Raw genomic sequence first — 20,858 nt, 5'->3', positions numbered from 1 at the left:
TTTACATAACAAGGAAGTTCTTAGTATAAAACAGACTAGAACAGTTATTTCAACACAGGGTTGAATGCACTATAATTCCTTTGCAAATGCCGGACTTGTTTTTTTTGTTCATATATATATATGGCAAAAACTTCATTACAACAGTGGTGGGAGGGGGGGAAATCAAATGAAAAAGAGATTAAACAGACCCTAGCTTTTTATGAAGATCAGAATTCAGGAGGAATAAAAGTACTGAAAAGGAGAGAAAACAATGAGTGCATACTTGGCGTTGCTAGTATGACAGCAGTGACGATAAGGGCACAAACGATGAGGATGACCAGCAGAGCGATGGCGATCCCCCGCCAGTTGCGTTGTTGTGAAGAGCTGCCAACCAACTCCTGAAAAAGTTTTTGAAAAGGGGTTTGGTAATGAAACAAATCTGATTTATGCGGGCCAGCAGTTGTCACTCCATTCAACCAATGTGTTGCAACTAACAGTGGGTGGAGCTACGCAAATGCACTCACATGACTTCACAAGGTCTGGGCCTTATTTTACAAGATGAAAAAAAAAAACCAAACAAACTAAAATATCTTTATTACTCAGTTCACTAAAAGAAGAAGTTCATTAATGGCACACAGCTTCAAGCTCCTTGCCCCTTTGTTCAGTCTCTCAGTCTCACTCCCTTCAATTCAATGACACCTCTGTTCAGTTTTTATAACAATAATTCTGCAATGTCATCTCCATATCATACAGATTGCATATACAGCTCCTCTTAATGAGCAGTCATGAAGGAGCTAAAAAATACTTCAGAATGCTTGACGACTTCAATAAATAGTCCTGTCAACCTTTCACACAAAATTATCAATCAGTTCTTTTTCTCCTTGCCATGTACTACAACAGCTTCATCGTTGACAAAAGCAGATAACTTTGTATAAGTAATCAGAAGAAAAGACAACCCCCCCCCAAAAAAAACCAGAAAACAAAGAAAACAAGGCAAAGTAATAATTAAAACATCACCACTGGACAGGAAAGATCATGCGACTTGTGCAATACAAATGTTGCCACACTGTTTCCATAGCCCCACCTAATATTTAAACCATGAGCTATAAAGAGTCCGTGTAGCTAAATGTGTCTTCTGCTTCTGGCTCCTCAATATCAAAATTAGAGCCCAGGTCAGCTTCCCAAAGACAAGATATAAAGTTGACCAAGATAATTGTTCTAATCACTAATCACTAATTGTTCGAATACCTAACCACACTGCGTTGGTCCCTCAGATAACATGGTCAGGACAAACACTGCATAGTCCTTTCTACAACACATCGAATAAAAGTAGTGCCCTGGCACGATGGTAGCCCACAAGTGTAATTGTGGTGGGTGCATAGCAGTTATGCTAGTATGACAGCAGCTTAACTGTTTACAGAATATTTCTAGACTAGCTGACTGCTAGCACAACTTTACACCAGCCCCTGAGGTCACCATCTGACGGTGATGGTGTTACCATCAGAACATACCAGTGTAATTATCATTAAAAGCAATGACTATCAAAGGCAATGGCTGAATTGTTTTTTGGCATCAAAATACATCGAGGTAACCACCAGAACATGCTGGGTTTTACTATGAGACATACTATCAGAACCATACTGGTGGTGTCATCAGAATACCATCCTGCTCTAATGAAACTTTGCTTTAGGTAAAACAGAAGACCAGTTGAATGTTGAAATTTCTATAATTAGATTACCATCTCAGGACCCTACCTTGCTTCTAATTTTAAATATCGGAGAGGGGCTTACAGGAGGTCATTGAGGATGATTAAGAAAGATAAAGGAAAAAAATACCTACTACTGTGGCAGTCATTGGCTTGGTGCCACTGGCTTCCACTTAAACACAGCTCTAGGCACTCCATATAATAAGCATTTTTCCAATTTAGCTCAGCATTTCTCACAGATTTTTCTTTATGTAGTTTTCTACATATTAGTAGCTTTAAAAATGTTCCACCTGAGAAATATTCAAGCTCACTTAATGGAATTGGGTACGATGAAAAGCCCATTTAAGACCATATATTTCTTAACTTACAAAATCAAAAATAAATTATCACGAAAAGGAATATTTATCATTTGATTCTCTAAAACACAGCCTATCAAAGACCCCAGGTACAGATGTCTCAATAAAAATCAACTGGTTCAGTGTCATACTCTCATACAGTCAGTGATATTGATATTGTATATGTGTGTGCACGTGCCTGAGAGAAAATGCAAGCATGTTCATTTTTTTAATATAAAATAATAACAATTACTGTATATTATTTTTGGCATTCCTAGTACATGCATATCCCTCTCTGTGGTTTCATTTCAATCATTTAAGTAGTGACAAATTGTCATGACAAAAAAAAAATTGCAAAAACATTTGAACCTAACTTTCACTTTTTTCGAAATTCTAAACTGCATAGGCATCGTTTTACTGTGGCTGTAACTGATACACACAAAGCAAACACGAAATTATTTAACACACAAAACACTATAAGAGAAGCTTTAACACTTGACAGAATGGTTACCTCTCTTTCTGAAGGCATTGTTCATGAAATCCACCCTGATCAGCCACTCTGATGCTGAAAACCAGTTACAAGACAAAGCCTAGCTCTGGTGGTCTTGCTGGCGCAGAAACAAAATATGACCGAGGTCCAGACACCACAGAACAGCTGCTGTCAGGATTCAGGAAGAGGCCATGCGGCACTTACATAAATCCTTTTTGTTGAATTAAAAAAAAGCAAAACCAGATGACAGTCTGCTGCCTTCTCCTATCTACGCCAATTGTTTATTCGTCTGGGTTACAGTGAGCTGTGTTCAAACACTATACTCCCTGCTGCGAAACGAACACCTGTTTCCTTTTTGCCAACACACAGATATCAAATCCACTTGAACATCTGCATTTGCAGAGCAAAAAAAAAAAAAAATTAAATGGATAGATTGGATTCTATTAGCTGATAGGTAGCCGAGGAAGAAGACACCTATGTGAGGTAGGAAGATAAAGCAATTACAGCTCTCGCGTCTTTAATTATTCAACCTGCTTCTTCTGCTCAAAGCCAGAATTACAAAGTGTTTTCTTAATCATACAAAAGGACACATGAAATTCTACCGCCAGGAGCTTGGTGGGTACGAACGGCTCAATACGAACCGTTGGCTTCACCATGGTTCGGATCTCTGGACGCACGGGTGAGACACTAGTTCTCTGCAGTAAATTCCTGGATGGATGAACAGCTTGTTATCTTCATCTTCGGGCCACCATGTCTTTATACTGACTAGCCTGTGTGTTTTAAACTGGGTGGTGGACCCAATCTTACCCTGCCCAAAGCCAATTACATGTACTGCATTGGGGCTATAATCAACTTAATTAGTCCTCGCTTCAGGGTGATTGAAGAAACTGACTAATGACTTAAGATCGATATATTCATACTATCCAGGCGGCAACATGAGGCTATTTTGGGCGTACAGATGGCAGAACTTCCTGATAACGATGTTAACGATCCCAGTAATAGGCAGACATCTACAAGAAAAGGCTAAGAAAAGCCTGCAGCCTCTCAGTCCTACAGCGGCTATAACTGCTCCAAAATTTCACCACACACATACACACCTACCCACATGACAGTGATGAAATGATTAAAGTTTTTTCCATTAAAGTAGCACTAAAGCAAATTTGGATCGGGTCATCCTTTATTTGAGTGAAGAGGACGTAGACCATTGTAGGAAGACGGCAGGTATCCATCTTCACGTACCCGAAACACAAAACTTAGGTCTGATAATCAGAAGCGCCAGCAAACCAACATCCCAGCTGAACGATTTTGTTGTTGTTGTTGTTGTTGTTGTTGTTTGGTCGTCGATGCGGTGTTCGCGGGGTGTACACGTGTAACTAGGAAACAACCATTTAATGAACACAGGCTCACGCACACAAAACTCGTAAGTAGCCGCTAACCTGGGGCCAGCCGCACAACAAATTTCTAATTTAAACACATTTAGCCTTAAACCTATTTATAAACAGTGAACAGCACGATTTTACATCTTTGTCGTTCAAATTGTTTTAAATACGATACAAAACTGTTTCAGCCAGAAGTCCGTTCATGTCGGCATGCATCGAAATGGCATAGGAACGATTTTTGTCTCAAAAAATCTTTTCTTAATTTTGTAGTTCTAGAAACATGTGGTACAACCACCCACTGAAGTAAACCACGGTGACTATAGACACACCCACACACACTCTGTGCAGTCACGTGACCTGCAGGACATGTCTACATACCTTTGCTTCTAATTCTTTTGGTTCCAACATCCGTTCTGTAGGATATGCAACCAGTCCTCAGCACAGACCAGGGACGAAGACTAAGTGACCTCAGATCACAGTAGGCAGGTGAACAGCATCACAATACACTTGTACTTCTCTTGCCACCTTTCTTCTTCTAGTCTAGGCACAGCGCACCACTCACATTTCTTAGTCTGAAGGCGACGACAAAGCGTGATGAAATCAGAATCATCAACTGAATAATCCAATCATGATTGTAGATACATAAACCACAAATTGATGGACACTCAACATCTCACGACTCAGTAAGAGACTTACATCCACACTCACACAAAATCCCGAATACCAATTCCCAGCTTAGTGACCCCAGGAAGCACACACTTCCCGCTTATTCTCAAGACGAACCGTTAGACTAGCAACCAGTTTCAAATGTGATTCTCACTTCAGCTAACGAACTTTGATGGCCACATACAGTCCTTTCTTTCATTGACTGGCGAAACAATTAAAAATCCAAATAAAACCTTTCAGCCATAAAAGGCGCCATACTGAACATACCCAAGAATAATTCGGCAAATATTTCTCACATAAAAAATATACTTCTTAAAATATTCTCTTTCAAATTACATTAAATTACTTAGACATGTTAACATACGTTAGATGGACATCCCAGCTATCAATAATTGAATCCCTAAACTAATGGCTCCACTTGTATTTTCAACCAGCCGATCATCTTTTCAATGAAATGTTAATGTGCAGTCCTGTTGTTTTAATCTCAGTCTTGAAGAATTCCCAATAGGAATATTCCGGCCAGCCAGACCATCCAGCAAAGTCTGCGGCAATGTGTTTGCAGGTCTGCCACTTGCCTGCAGCCGCTTATGCAATGAGAAGCTGGAGATGAGAGTTCCTGACATGATGATGGCTGCTCTGCCCAGACAACAAGATTGTCCATCCTGCCATTAAATGGAAGCCGGAGTTCTCAAGTAAGGGATCCAGCAATTATCCTACAATGATTGCACCACCAATGTTACAGGGAACCTGAGCTAAGGTCAGTGTTTTCTTTTACATTCTGGCTGTCGTCGATGTAGTCTGTATGGAAGACGAAGCTGGTCATCACAGAAAATTTTATGTTAGTGCTAAACAAAGGCAGTAAGGTCAGCATCTGTGCTTAGGCAATCGCCTCCAGAGAGATATAAAAATCAGAATGAGTCGACTGTTAGCTTGTATCATAGCCCCTATAATTCCCTTACAATGTCCATGACAATATTTCTTTTACACTTAGTCTATACCCCTGTGGACGACTATTTACATCGGAAGCTTCAGGACAAGTGAGTTAAAGCATCGTGAAATGAAATTAATGGGAAAAAAACCGTTTTTGTTTCGCGATTTTCAGCCCTTAATTAAAAGATCGCGAGGCTTCATAGTCTTGTGGTCAGCAAAAAGTTATGAGATCGAAGCCTGGTCGGTCCTGCAGCTAGAAAACTTCATCCTACCCACACCGTAACATCTTGCACGGATAACTGACTGACAAACAAGAAATGAAGAACGAAAACAGAAAATATGGTTTAAAATACGAGCTTGCTGTCTGACACTGATGAAACATTCAGGCTTCTTTATGATTGCTGGTGATTGTTCGCAGCACCGTACAGACAGGGAGCAAGAAAGTGCCTAGACACCCAAAGATGTCCGACATGAGAGGTTGGTTGGTTGATGTTAGTGAGGGAATCGATGGCATGAACCTCTCCTCCTGCCATGTCCCTCTGGACCTACACGTGAGCCGATCGAACTCAAGATCCAGTGAAAACCGAGTCGGACTAAACTGATGAAACAGATAGGAGTCTGGCAAACCGACATCACTGCTGTCTGCAACAGCCTGCCCAGGTGCCTCCCCTCCGGAGGAAACAAATGAGCCCCCCTACAGACCGTGTGATGTCGACATCGCGAGAACAGCATCAGCAAAACAAAAATATTGTGTGATAGCAAAGCAGTTGTTATCTCGGTTAACACACCCAGCTTGCCCGATGACAGCATCCACTCGACGGTTTAACAGAAAAGGGGAGGGCGGGGTTAAAAAAATAGGGGACCTCACTTTCATTATCTATGGTTTGCGGAGAGAACTCGAGATGATGTGGGTGTTTTTTTTTTTCCAATATGAATCCGTTGTGTTTGTGGTTTAGTGATGAAATCCCCTTTAGGCACGAACTGCTAACGAAAAGTTGTCTGGCGTTAATAATCCCGTTATCTACCACTGTCTGTTTATAGGACAGGTATGTAGGTCGATACGATCCTGGGTACATTCAGAGCAGAAACAAAATTACAAAAGTAATTTGGGAGATAGTGAGTTTAAAATTTCTCATTCTAAAGGCTTGCTGATTCATGTCAACTAACCCATCAAATAACTCCACCATTGCGTGGACATCTGTCTCTGCTCCGACGGAGTCTTTACCGAAACCTAAACTGAAAGTAAGAGGGTCAGCCTAAAAAGTTCGGAGAATAGAAACTGAAAGAACAGCAAAGACTAATTATAAAAAAGATATAGTCTAATATTCTTGGAATAAGTGACATGATATAGACCAGACAGAGGTATCCCGACCCATCTGTTCAGGAGACAGTTTGCTACTCAGGATGCACAGTATGAGATAGGAGTAGGAGTCATCGTAGACAAAAGAGCGGAGAAGAATTTACTTCAAAGAGGTACTAAATATACTTGAGGCAGAGAAAGAGGCAGCCCTAGAGGACACAGACCCCCCTTACAGAAGTTCAAAACATTTTTGGTGACCATTGCAGTATTATATCTTAATTTCTGCCATAAAGTCGATCTGTGTCGATTATACCACACGAAAATTGCCAATTTATGTACAAGGCCCCTTGTTGTAAATAGTAGTATATGTGATTAAACAACAACAACAACAACAACAACAACAACAACAACAACAACAACAACAACAATTATGGTGAGACCGAGAGTGGTGCAGCAATTTTCAGGCTTCAGTCTGCGATTTGCTGCTTGTCGCTGTTATCGACATGACTTTCACATGACATTTTGCTTGACTGCTAATCCTCAATTAAACAAATTAAAAATTAAAAAAGAAGATTCATTTCCTGTTTCTATGAACGTGAGCCATCATTAAGCGGACTTCAAGCTGCTGGATGGTTCATCTGTCTGCAAGCCAGAGAGTGGCCAAACGTGTCTACTGTCAATGGTGTGTCGAGGGTGTCATCATCGTGGCCTCGGCTTGGCGGTTACCAAACAATCATGTGTTTATCACGAATTATGCAAATTTCTGCATCGTGTGCACGAAGAGGTGTGAATCCAAGCTTCCTGATCACGGTCAGAGCACGTGCACCAATGCATGAGAAAGATCCAATGTCCTCTCTCCTCTGTAGAGAAAATAAGTGTAATTACGAGGCAGGCAAGTTTGCACGGACTCACCTGCTCTCCAACATCTCCACATTAAAACTTGTCTGAGAGTTCAGTTCTCAGTGAAAGCAGCCTCCTCCAACGAGGTCATAAACAACACTGGGGTTGTTGTTGTCCTATCAGTCTACAGAGAATTTCACATGGAATATGGAAGATATTGGCTCTGGATCTTGGTTCCAACCGTATTTAATAATTTTGCAAAAAAAATGTGGTTCATATAATTAATAATCATTAAATCTTCAGGTTAGACATACATGGTTCACTATAAGTTATAGATCATGAAATATATCAAAATTTGAAGTAAATTTATTGAGAAATGTTCACTCTTCCATATCACTTAACTGTCTCTGTAGTGAACATTTTTAAGATTGTCTCAACTCTTTGTGCTTCTACCATCAGGTGCACTTACACGTGTTAACACTCACTGATACACAGACATACAGACATCAGACATACAGACATCCTTTCCATTGGAAGGCGACAGTAATACTGCCCATCATAGATGAGTTGCAACACATGAAGCTATAAACGAAAAAAGGGAAAATGGAGAGGCGAGTGGTTAGAGAACTGGTGTCCGGAGGCGCGCTGGTTCGGTTCCCGTGTGGCGCAGAGAACGCATGCACGTGAACTCAGTTTTCAGAAATAAGTACTAGACTCCATTAAGAGATGGGAACGGTAAGATAGTGAGGAAGAGAAACGAGTGTCAGCCTCATAAAAAAAAAAAAAAAAACCTGACCCAGAGAAGCGTACGATCTCTCGAACATCTTACATCCCCCACCTAAAAATGTTTGGGTACGACCGACATTTGTATAAAACAAAACAAAACTCAACCACCAGCAAATAGTAAAACTAACCAACCAAACAAAACAACAACAACAACAGCAACCATAACACTCAAGAACAAAGGACATTTGAGAACAAGGTGGTATTAAAAATCACAGACTTATTTACCTTCATGCATTTCTACAGATATCTGTCGAAGTCCTCAGATAACTACCAGAAATGGCTGAGGCCCAAAAAAATACATTTGCGACTGATTAAACACGCTGAATCACGACTGAATGTATTTCCCTGGAATTACCTGCTACAATGAAAATATATTCACAACAACAACAACAACAACAACAACAACAACAACAACAACTTAAAACTAATATTTAAATAAATAAACGTTCGCGCATGGCCAGACATTCAGACTACACAAGTTAAATCGGTTGTTGAGCAACTGTGAATGTCGAGCTTGAAATCACTCGCGAAATGCGACAAACTCTGCTACAAACAGTCGGACCATGCAGTTGGTGATGGCCACCTCCATCTGACTTCTGTAAGACTGCCATTAGTGCTACAGGTCAAAGTTCATCGATCGTTTCCCAGAAGATGCCCGCGCGCTGCAGCGCTGTTTCCGCCTGGGCATCTGCTTCAACCAACAGAGAGCGGAAGTCGACTTTAAAAAAAAAAAAGAAAGAAAAAAAAAAGATGATGATAATGATAAAAGGAAAATGAAGACAAGAAAATGAACTCGGCTTTTTGCAGCCTGCTTGGACAAATACACATCCTCGAACACTGTCTGCATTGATTACTTGTCCAAATGATCAGCTAAAGAGAGAAAGAGAGGGAGGAAAAATCGATACTTCAGCACGAGAACCATGATGGAGAGAACAAGCCAGGTTCTCTCTCTCTCCCCTCCTCATCCCTCCCTGGCATTCCAAGACACGCGCTGGCAAACTGTCACGTGACAAGACGCGCTTTACACATTCTGTAGCCTTCTGCCTGCACACCACTCACTAACCCGCGAACTACCTACTTCCCTCATAATGATGATGATGATGGTGATGATGATAAATTTAGTGATAATGCAAACCCGCAATTTTGCGTCCTCTACAGCAGTTGTGTGTGAATCTATGTTGTTGTTTATTTTGTAAATATTATTCCATCCTGTAATTTCCTGTTCCCTAATAGTTTTGAGTATGTTTTCCTGGATTGTTTTGTTAACCTTGCTGGTTTACATTGTATTCAGTTGTCTGATGTTTATTTTCTATATTGTTTACCTAACATCAATATTTCACTGCCTCTGACATGTTTCCCTAATTGTCCTTTATTGTTTACTCACATGGAGACCACAAGTTGTGTACTTTACAAGCCTTCCTATTATCACTACTTCAATTATTACTGTTATTATGTCACTCACTCTTCTTACACTCAGCTTTCATTATAAAGCAACTGCTTGAAAAAAAAAACCACATTACACTCCATAATCAATACATTCACTATTTTTAACACAAGAACTGATGGTCAGATTGTTTTGTTTACACATTTGCCAATAGTTACAGAATGCAGTTTACCACAGAAAATGTTTTTGCATATCTACATATAAATATCCTGGGCTGTATATTTTATGTACCAAAACATCATGTACTGTAAATATTTCTGTTAGCATGTCGCTGTTAAATAATTAGCAGAAAGATGTTGAAGTGCCGTGGACAATCTTGTTATTATTGGTGTTTCCACTCTTTCCCCACACCTCTCACCTTTGAAAGGACAAATGTTCTTTGAAAAGGTTAAGTTCCGTCAAATAAAGTTCAACTTTTCCTGTCAGGAGCTTGAGCGAGAAAGGTCCTTTCAATAATTACCATAAAAAGGTTCAGGAATATTCTGATTCAGACTAGAATTATTGATATCATTATATTAATAACAGCTACTTCAAGCATACTCAAACATTACTCGAAACATTTCTTCAACTTTGCAGGAAGACAAAGACTGCTTTCAGTTAAAGCTGCTAAACCCATATTAACATCATGTATCTTGGACCTCAAAGAAGCAGCAGATCTCAGCAGGTTGCATTCGCTATTTTGCTGTCTCTTGCTGAAATGCTGAAATGAATGAAATGTATATTTTCTATGCAATAAGGAAGTGCAGTCAATTGAATATCAACACTGGGAATATTAGAAAGCCCCCTACAGCGCAACATCTGGTTGGACTTACAGGTTTGGCCTTTAAAATGTTAAGCATGCCGGAGCCTTCTTCAGGTGTGCACAAGTGTCAGAGAGAGAAAAATGTGAAAGAGGGAAAAAGAAAAACGATTTTGTTTGTGAGTGTGAGAGGATGTGGGTTCGACTGTGTATGAGTGGACGAATATGTAAGCACATCACCCTACATGAGTAGATAGAAGGACTCATGTAAGAGACAGTGATTGCATCAAGGTGGATGTACCTTTATTTATACTACACAGAAATCTGATGTCATGAACACTTGTTGACCTGATGGTCATCACATATGCAGTGTATGTCTTTTGTTTGTGGGAATATAACCCTGACTGATGTAAATAATATAACTGTTTATCATCTATCTTATTTTAGTATTAGAACAATTTATTGACTTTGATTACTGATAATGAAGCAGTATATCATTGTATCATCAGTATATCACTAGCTCAACAAATAAACAGCTCAGTTCTCACTCTCTCTCACTCTCTACCCCCACACACACCTGTTCCAGTGGTAAATCTCTTTAGTAATCATCATTATCGGTCATAACTGTCATCAAAGATGATGCTAAGGAATGTTAGTGCGATGATAACATTGGCTCACTGATGTGGGAACACCTGCAGGACAGCTCTTGGCACAGAGGCAGGTGTGTCTGGATGTTGCTTCACGTGACTCATCACCCCAAGAAACAATATAGGTGTTTGGCAGAAGCTCACAGAGCTGTGTTTATGTCGGCTAGTGCTCTCTGCACAGGTACTACAATCACATGCTGGCTTCACTACAACTGCCTCTACCACTCTGTCTCTCTCTGAAGCAAGTGTCTGCACAAGCAGTTTAGAATTTTACCATCTTCTGCACTGACGTTACTCCAAACAACAAAGGAAATAAGATGTAGGCTGCTCCAGTCTATCCCAGAATGAAATTTCTATGTGCTTTATATATTTATATACACACAGGTGTGTCTGGGCACTAGATCAAACGTATGAAAATATAATGAAAAGAATGTAGATAGAAACATGTGTTCAGTGACAATATTAGATGATATTGTTATGTGTTATATTAATATTTATTTATGTTGTGAAAACTTAAAACGACAACAAAAGGTTGACTGATTGCCGCAGTGACAAATTCTAATGCACATTATGGGATGGATGTGAAGACACGTGGATGAAGATGCTCACGCTTTGCTTGAAGTTAATTTGCCAGCACTTGAAATGTTTTAGCTAATTTGAGTAACACAGGAAGTTTGTTAGAGTACCAGACAACGTAACATTGCTATGGATCTTACAAAGCAACAAGGATAATGAGACATTAAAATAAGTAATGGTAAAAATAATTAACTACATGCAGAAAATTCCGTTTTCAACTGGATATCAGAAGTTTGTCAAAACTAATCCCATTTCTGCATGTTACCCAAAATAAAATATGTGCACACACACACAAACACACAACATACTCTCCAGCCCAGCACCACACAGGTGTGTGCTGAATGTTTATCGGTTTATCCTAAGAGCCTCATTGTGACTTGCATCAAAGATCCCATTTACAACTACCCCACAGCAGTGTTTACCCAATCGACATTCACACATCCCAGGGCGTTCACATTTCCACCAAAGTTGATGAACTAACCTGGTGAACAAAGAAATGAGCTGTGAAAGAAAGCAGTGCACAGGCCTGTGAAGGAGGAAGCACTAGTCAAAGAAAAACAGAATAATTCTATATTTACTTGGTCCATGTCCAAAGCGTTGGGGTTAGCCTTGTTGGCGACGGGTTTATTGCGATCCATGACGTCAGGTCCACGCCTGCCACGCGCGTTTCACTTTCACAGATCACTCAATGTTTCACATACGCACGCTCAGCGTTGTCGTTGTTGTTGTTGCTGCTGCTGGTGGTGGTGGTGGTGGCTGGCTGTAGGTTACTCCTGCACGTCGGCAACCATCTTGACCTCTCCGACTGGCTGCACGGACACTCTCACACATTGCACACCCACTGTGCAGCCATGCACGGCAGGTGATTCGTCCTCACTCCCTCTGTCTTTCTGTCTTCCCCTCCCCACAACACACCACTGCACACGTAGGTACGTCCCCGGGTATCTTCACAGTGAAGTGCGGTGCCAGACAAGCCAGGAAGTTTCCGCACCTCCTCCTGATTCGCCACAGACCGACATAAGAGCAACCCTCTCTCTCTCTCACACACACACACCGCCTTCCCTCCTTCTTTTCCAATCGACTGCGCAACCTCTCCTTCGCTCTCAGACTTCCTCCTTCTGCCGTTTTCTCTTTCCCTCACAAAAGGTGGGGAGGATGCGGGAGAGGGGAGTTTGTGGGGGTGGTGGTAGGCGTGGGGAATCGTCCTCCGAGCTATATTTAGCTGCCTCTCCGTGCCACGGTGAAACCGTCTTTGACGGCGACAGCGCACTGGCAGCAGCAACAGCAGCAGCAGCAGCAGCAGCACTCGGCGGATGTGCAGCTTCCCTCGGTGGTTGCTGGCAGGGCCACTGGTTCCACGTCCCCGGCACAATATCACAACCGTTTGGGGGAAGTGGGTCGAGAGGGAAAGCAGCTGAGAATCTGGGTGCAGGTGTAGAAAGCATCGGTCAGTTAGATGTGTGGGGTGGGGATGTTGGGGAGAGTAGGGATGGCGCGTGCATCCTCCTACCCACACACTACTACCTCCACTACTCTCGTCTGTTAACCGGCAAGTCTGGGGGAGAAACGTTCACAGACAAGTCACGCGCGCTCGAGGTTGGCCATGGCATCGATCGTCTTGCCAGTAGGTGACATGTGGCATGTGACAGCACAACATGTGGCAGGTGACAGCTGGCGACATACACATGACACCCTCCCTCCTACCTAACGCACCCTCAGGAAAACAAAGAAACTTTTTTTTTTAAATCTCAGTCGCGGGCTTAAATCTGAATGCCAAACATCCATGTTTAATTTCCTTCCGAACTGTGACTAATGTGAACAGGTCGCGGGATGCTGTATGTGAACACCTGCCAGACCAGGTGCACAAGGCGGGTGTAGCAGGTGTGGGTCAACAAAGAACGAGGATGTAGAAAATAAAAGGTCTAGTGACTAAGAAATTGAGAGACAACAGAGATCGCGACCTAAGGATCATCAACAAGCTCACGTGCACGCAAAAACACGCAAACATCCGCACGCGCGCATGACGATGACAGAAGCACAGAATCAGATAATTAATGTCGGTTGTGTAACGTGCAAAGTGTAAAGTGTACAGCATCCTCGCAATTTGTTTTTGTGTTTTGTTTTGACTGTTACTTTATTCGTGCGATGTGGACAACCATGACGTCACCGGCCACCCTAGCGCCTGCATGATGGGGTGGCACCCTAATGTAGCCCCGTCACGGGGTACGGCGACTTCCCAGGCACCAATAGCTACAGTGTGCGCGCGCACGTGAGAAGGGAGTGTGGGGAAAGTCTGTTAGCATGATTTTCACCAAATCATCAGAGTGAGAACTGCTCCTCACTAACAGTTTTATCGTCTCCGCCTGCACGACCCGGGACCCTGGCACACTCTCCTCGGAGTGCCAGTCACATCTGCACTACATCAATGGCCACGTCTGACGTCAGCTGTGTACTGCTGAGCCTGTCAAAAAAACAAGGATGGGAGGCAGAGAAAGAGGGGAACACCAGGTAGCGGACCCTCCTTGAATGTTCTGAGCACTGTGTGTGTCTCAGTGTGTGTGTCTCCGTGTGTGTGTGTGCTCGTATTGTATGTCTATGCATGCAGTCAGTGATGGAACTGAAATGTGTTGGTATATAGTATATACGAGAAAGTGTGTGTGTATGTGATTAAGTATTGTCGAGTAAGTGGCGCAATCTTTGGGATACTGGTCTTCAGAATTCGTGGCCTAGCTAGTATGACAACAGCTACTGAAAATCAGGAGGTTAAGCTTTGGTCCGGAGAGTCTACAAATGAAAAATTGAGGCTTCTGTTCTGCTGTGCTGAGCACCAGGATGTAGGAGAGGAGGTCGTTGACTCTTACTCTTTGGGGATGGAGCGACAGGAAGTCCAACATCCAGAAACACATTGACTGGGAGAGACCGAACTCTGAGAAGTTTATCAAAGAGTTTCCTTGGAATGGTGTTGCTGAAGGCGGGTCTGTACAAAGAGGAGACAAGCGAATGGCACAGAACAACACTTGTTAGGTTCAGAGTTAACTATGCCGCCTAATTATAATCATCATCATCATCATCATCATCATCATCATCAATAATAATGGGTTTTTAAGTTACACTTGACTAACATGTGTGACCATGATGACGAATACCAATTCCTCGTTAAATGCTGATGAAAGAAAACAATGTAACTGTGTATGGTATACACCCTATCGTCAGAGGATAGTTAATATTTTGGATTGTAAGCATGGCACAACTATGTTAAAGTTAACAAACTACTAATAGGTATTGATAATTAGAAGTAACATCTCCATATTGCAATGCCAGGATCACGATATTTAAATAATTAGTCTACATTTACATATCAACTGTAATCACCATTATTATTGCCAGTATAGACATGTATGATGCATCAGGCTTTGGGTAATGCAATATATGTATATACAGACAATACTAAAATGTGCTTACGTGTATTTGTTGTGTCGATACAGATATTTTGAATACACTAGCCATATATAAAATAGGGATATGTATTAACACAACTCCATCCCACTGCATATGAACACAAGATACAATATTTTTACATTTGTCATCATCAACATGCATCAATATGTTAATATTTGAGCCTAAAATAGCTGTTTAGTAATTTTTACTAATTTGATGTCTAAAGACAATAAACAATATAATGGCATCTCTCTGGAAATCTCTTCCCAGCACGATGTCGGTGAGAATCGCAACAAGAACACAAGAACTGATGTAGGAACCCACACCTCCACATCAAACGACAAGCCTCTTACCATCTAGACACACAGCACCATGCAGACCTATGCTAATTGCTCATTAACTCTCCTCAATTAACTCTCAAATGACATCAGAACAAAAGTGGTGCCTAGCATGGCAGTCTAACAAACACACGAAAGTTCTGACCGTTCATATCTTGTATCAACTGTTTCAAACCTTTCTGAACATGTTTACACCGATCAGCCAGGTATCACAGGACTGTAAATAAAACTGTTTCCAACGGCATGTAACAGGAACAAATTAAAATGGATATCATCACAGCAACCAGAGCTCCTACCTCCTTAGCTCGGCTTACGATAAAAAAAATCCATTTTGTTGCTGGAACCACCATCGAGAGAAGGCAATTAATTGCCAATTCTCGTTAGATTATCGCTCCAACGGTCATTGCAAGATCAGCCTCCCGAAGATGCATAATGTCAGTTGTATCAGACCTGTCTTTACTTCACACGAAGGTTGCTAGAACAGTTCAACATGTAAACTCTGTGACTATGGCAGAAACAGCAATCATAGTTTGATAACCAATACACAGAGGTAACATCTAAGCCACGGACAGATGGCGACGACATGGCAGTGGACATAAAATAATCTAGAAAAAGAAGAAAAGTGGCCCACAAGCAGAAATCAATCCAGGAACATAGGAACATGGCAGAACAGATTCCCTGGTTGATACTGGACATAAAAATCAACAGCAGAGACAAAAGGTGACGGAGAGAGGTCGCCATCGACCCAGAGAGGTAGAGGAACATCACGGCAAGGCGGCCAGAAGAAACAGCGTCCCAAGACGAAATTGGATCCCAGGACAGATGAGGCTAACTGTTATTGTCTCTGTATTACCCCTGATGTGGTGCAGTCTGGTGGTGGAGGTTGGTTGTCACCAATACAGATGTCCTGGATTCAGATCTCGTCTGTTCTTTCTCTGCATGTGAAGCCTGTTTACAAGGCCAACTGCTTTAATTTTTTTTAATTATTTACTTTTTTGGTCGACAACAACTGTACGCACGTGCACACACACACACATTCCATTACCACCATCAACCCACCTATCCCCCAACTCCCTCAAACGCACACACACCATTACCACCACCCACCAACCTATCCCCCAATCCACTCACACACACATCTCACATTAAAATCGCACGGAAAGAACACTCCCTTGAAAAATGTTGAACTCCACCAGCTATCAACACAAAAACAGAATCTTTCGTCCACAGCCTATGTAAACAAAATATTGTATATTTCCTTCTTGCTTCCAGCTCGTGGGAAGAAAGGTCGCCATGACCCCTAGTGTTTTTAAACAGCATCTCCATCGTCTTCTGGGGCTGAGTGGTGAGACCGCTCCACCTTGAAATCACAGGCTTCGGTACAACTCCTAGTCTTCCTCCAAAACTACGAATCCCTGTTCACAATGGTTACCAATGGCATCGTTAGTCAGCCCCAGACGGTGAGTATAGCACTCGTACAACCAGGGTCTTACCAAGCCCGACAACATTCCAGAAAGGTCTAATAACTGTAAAGGTGTGGTGAATATTTCTAAAATCACAAGAAAAGGGTTTGTTTCCGGTAAACCTGGAAAAAATAGTCCAGAAGTTCTGTGGGCCGTAACAGGCGGACCCACTGACCCTCCACTGCACAATGAGCTTGGAAAAAAGAAATGGAGATGTTGTCGATGAGAACCTCGATGCCGATGATGGTCGATGACTGTTTATTCTGGTCTCCGTGTCGCCAGGTTCATCTGATGCGAACAAGTATACAGGGACTGGGCTCGGTGTTTGTTGTATCTGTGGGGCTGTAAATAAGTCAGTACACATACACTGTATCGCGATCTATTTTTAATTTTCACACATAATTATCAATGTTTATAAATTTCAAACCGAGAATACTACGACAACCTTTGCTCTTGTTTGTTTTGGGGTTTGTTTTTTTTTCGGGCTCAGACAGAAACGTAACTCATGCATCTATTTTTGGGTTAGTTTTTAATTTACAATTCCATTCTTCATTTTCCATTTTTTCAATATTTATTGCTCAGCTGGAACATGTTCCAGAACACCCATGAAACGTTTGAATAAATCAAATTAGGAGAATTGTAAAATTCTGTTGAATCCCAAGCAAGGATTTTGTCGCCAACAGACCGGGCAAAACATCCCACAAGGTTTCGAGGACGAGGTCAAGAAAAACCTAGAAACTATTTATCTGCGAGAAACCGAACACAGGGTCATCCAGTTTAAAAGAAGCCTTTAAATGGTTTAGCAGTTGGAAAAAAGCGGAGCCAAGAAGTGGGATGAAATAGGGGCATTCGGTTCGATTCCTTTCCCGTCCTCAGTTTCACATACCATGGCGAAGAAACGATAAACAAGATTCTCTTACAACCGAAATTAAATTTCTGTAGATTTTACCGTTTCCTTTATCCTCCCCATGAACTCTGTTCAACAGGCATTGATTTGCAGCTAATTTATGTCCATAAATGTCAGTGGCTGTCAATACGAAACACACCCGGAGAGTGATCGAGCTTTGGTGCCATTCATGAAAACCTAATAAACAAGTGCAGCACACACCACACACATATTTATGACTATGCAATAACGGACAACACGTTATTGTCAATAACTGTCATAAACATTGGAGATGATAACCGACAATAATATTTTTAAAAAACGCGAAAACAAACTACAGTGTATACAGGGACGCGTCTCTGCAAGAGGACAACTCGTGTCCCCCGGGACAGATTATCTCCCTTATCGACACTGCCTCATTCAGGACGAAGTGTCATTTTTCAGATTGAGCCAGCACGTGGACGAATTAACTGTAATCGATAAGAACACATGCACGCCATGCATTGCAGTCACGTGACTGACGGACGTCAGCTGCAGCAGCAACAACGCGAACGCCGCGCAGCAGGTGGTGTGGGTCGAAGAAGCAGGTGCCATTAACCTTCACCCTGGCTTCGGCCGCCCAACTGATTAACAGCTTATAATCGGTAAATGCTCCTCATAACCTAATAACTGTAGGGGCCGAGGTCTGTAAGTGGTTCACAGTGTCAAATGCACGGTATTGGAAGGCGCGGACAAAACCTCTTCCTGTCTTCTTGGATAAATCAGGAAAACCTCTGATTGGAGGGTTAGGGAGAAAGGTTTCACCCAGAGAACCGAAAAAATGTGATGCTGAGTCAGTGAACATCCGGGTACAAACCTATCCTCTACTTACCTCGGTGTTTACTAGTGACATGTCCAAGCTGGGTGAGACAAAGGAGTCAGGTGTAAGTTCGTCTGAGCAAGCGAAGTGCAAGCACACCTCAAACACATGCATACATCCACCCCATGTTCCCTCTGCGTGTTTTATCAGAAAAAAACATTAACTTGAGATTAGGTGGGTATAGAAGCAAGAAGCCAGCAAGATCCACACAGCGAGATAGGACCAAGACCACCCTAGCTTGTCTAGAACTTGTGGCCACAAATGTCGTCTGCTTCTGGATGTGAGAGAGCCGCGTGTCGTAAACAGCCGTGAAGGGACATGATAAGTGATGTGAGACAGATAATAAAAGTCTGCCATAAACATAATGTGAATGTTCTGCTGACCTCCAGGGATGCACGATCTTGAAGGGCAGTTAACTCTTAGTTCCTTCACAGTGCATGCTCCTCGACAGCAAGGCGGGGTACGGGTACCGGCATTTATAAGCTACGCCTAAACTTTCAAATAAAAAAATATGTTTTGGTAGACGTTCAGCTCACAGACCAGACATCCAGTAGAGCTCCTGGAGCAGGTAGTTATGAAGCGAGAGTAAGTTGTTTCCCCAGGGTAAACTTGGTAGAAAGCGATGTCCCCGCGGTCACTACTTCATGTTTATTTACACCAGGACATCTTTGCCACCGGGTTTGAACTGCTGATCTAGGGGTAAAACATCTGCTTGTCCGCACATTGCTTTGTAAGTCCAGAAACAAGATGCTTGTTCTTGGGTTACCCATGTTGCCCCTGGGTAGATACTTACCCTCGCTTCATCACTTCTACCCCAGCTGGGTCCTGGTCATTAATTCCTTGCTCTGCTCCTCCCAACAGTGACTTCCTTCATGCGTGGAGGTCGTTCATGCTGTGGGTCAGGTTCTGAGGTTATGGTCTCAAGTTTCGTGCATGTTGTGAGAGTGTGCGAGCTTGCTTATGTTGTGGCTTCGCGGTTGTGCTGCCTTAGTAAACAGATTGGTTAGATAGGCCATCACATGATGTTAATGGCTTTTTTCTGCGTCAGATGTACAGAGCATAGACACATCATGAGGACTAGACAGCCCTCGTGGTCAGCTGCTTCACGCCCCAACTATCATTACCACCTGACTCTACAAACGACTCTGTACTTTTTTTTTTCATACTCCCATTACCATCGCTGTCATAATTATAACATTACAGCCAATAATCATTACTTCACATTCCCGTGTGACTGTTCTGTGCTGTGAACTTTGCTGTAGGACACGCACACTCCAGTCAGCATTTACACCAATGATGATAATTACTGGTGACCTACTATAGAATTAATGATTTCCTCTCGTGTTAAAGGACGTTTATCGACGGAAGAACAAAGGCAAGACAGACATAAAATGAAGGGATAGACAGATTGCATTAGGAGCTGCTGACAAAGGTCACTGTGCCCATTGCCAATAGCAACAGAGAGATCAAAGAGAAGACAGGCGCTAACCCGTCTGACAACACGACAGGCTTGCAGGAGGCAAAAGCTACAAAAATGTGATTTTAATTCTGTTAAACATTATTGATGGAAAGCAGTTCCGATATTTTTACAGACGACAGGAAACATGCACTAAACAGTCCGGCCTGCCGATCGCTCCAACATTGAAAGCGTTAAATAAACTTCTCTTGTTCCTGGTTCGGTAACCTTGGTAACGAGCGAAACAAGTGGTCAGCAAAGAAATGAGGCGAGGAGGGGCTGGAACAAGGGAAATGGTAGGAAAGGAGAAAGTAGGAGCCTCAAGGGAGAGGAGAACGTGCTTATGAATCGTGCTTCAAGGCTTTTCTCAATCAATGAGATATTCCCCTCGCCATTCCCCGCCCTCCTACAGACTCAGACAACATCCTCCAGAGATGCTGACAAAAGCACACGTACACGGCTGGACCCAGAGCCGGGGATGAGGAGAGGGGGGGTGGGTGGAGTTGGGTTGGGAGGCCCCTGCGACCAGGGGCGATAAATTATGGATTGATGCCGCCAACGGAAGACCGCTGCGGTCGCCTTAGCCATCCTTAGCCGGCCTG

General features: G+C 42.4%; 1 protein-coding gene across 1 annotated transcript in view; it reads right to left on the bottom strand.

Annotated features, from left to right (window-relative positions):
- LOC112561372 (dipeptidyl peptidase 4-like) overlaps positions 1-20,858 on the bottom strand; it is a 131,796-nt gene that overhangs the window by 19,329 nt on the left and 91,609 nt on the right. Inside the window, 1 exon segment of the mRNA XM_025233830.1 lies at positions 263-377. Within this exon segment, the coding sequence (XP_025089615.1) occupies positions 263-377 (115 nt within the window).

Source organism: Pomacea canaliculata, linkage group LG1 (genome assembly GCF_003073045.1).
Source record: "Pomacea canaliculata isolate SZHN2017 linkage group LG1, ASM307304v1, whole genome shotgun sequence".
NCBI classification, from domain to species: Eukaryota; Metazoa; Mollusca; class Gastropoda; order Architaenioglossa; family Ampullariidae; genus Pomacea; species Pomacea canaliculata.
The sequence above is the reverse complement of the archived record's forward strand: the minus strand, read 5'-3'. Positions and strand labels throughout refer to the sequence as shown.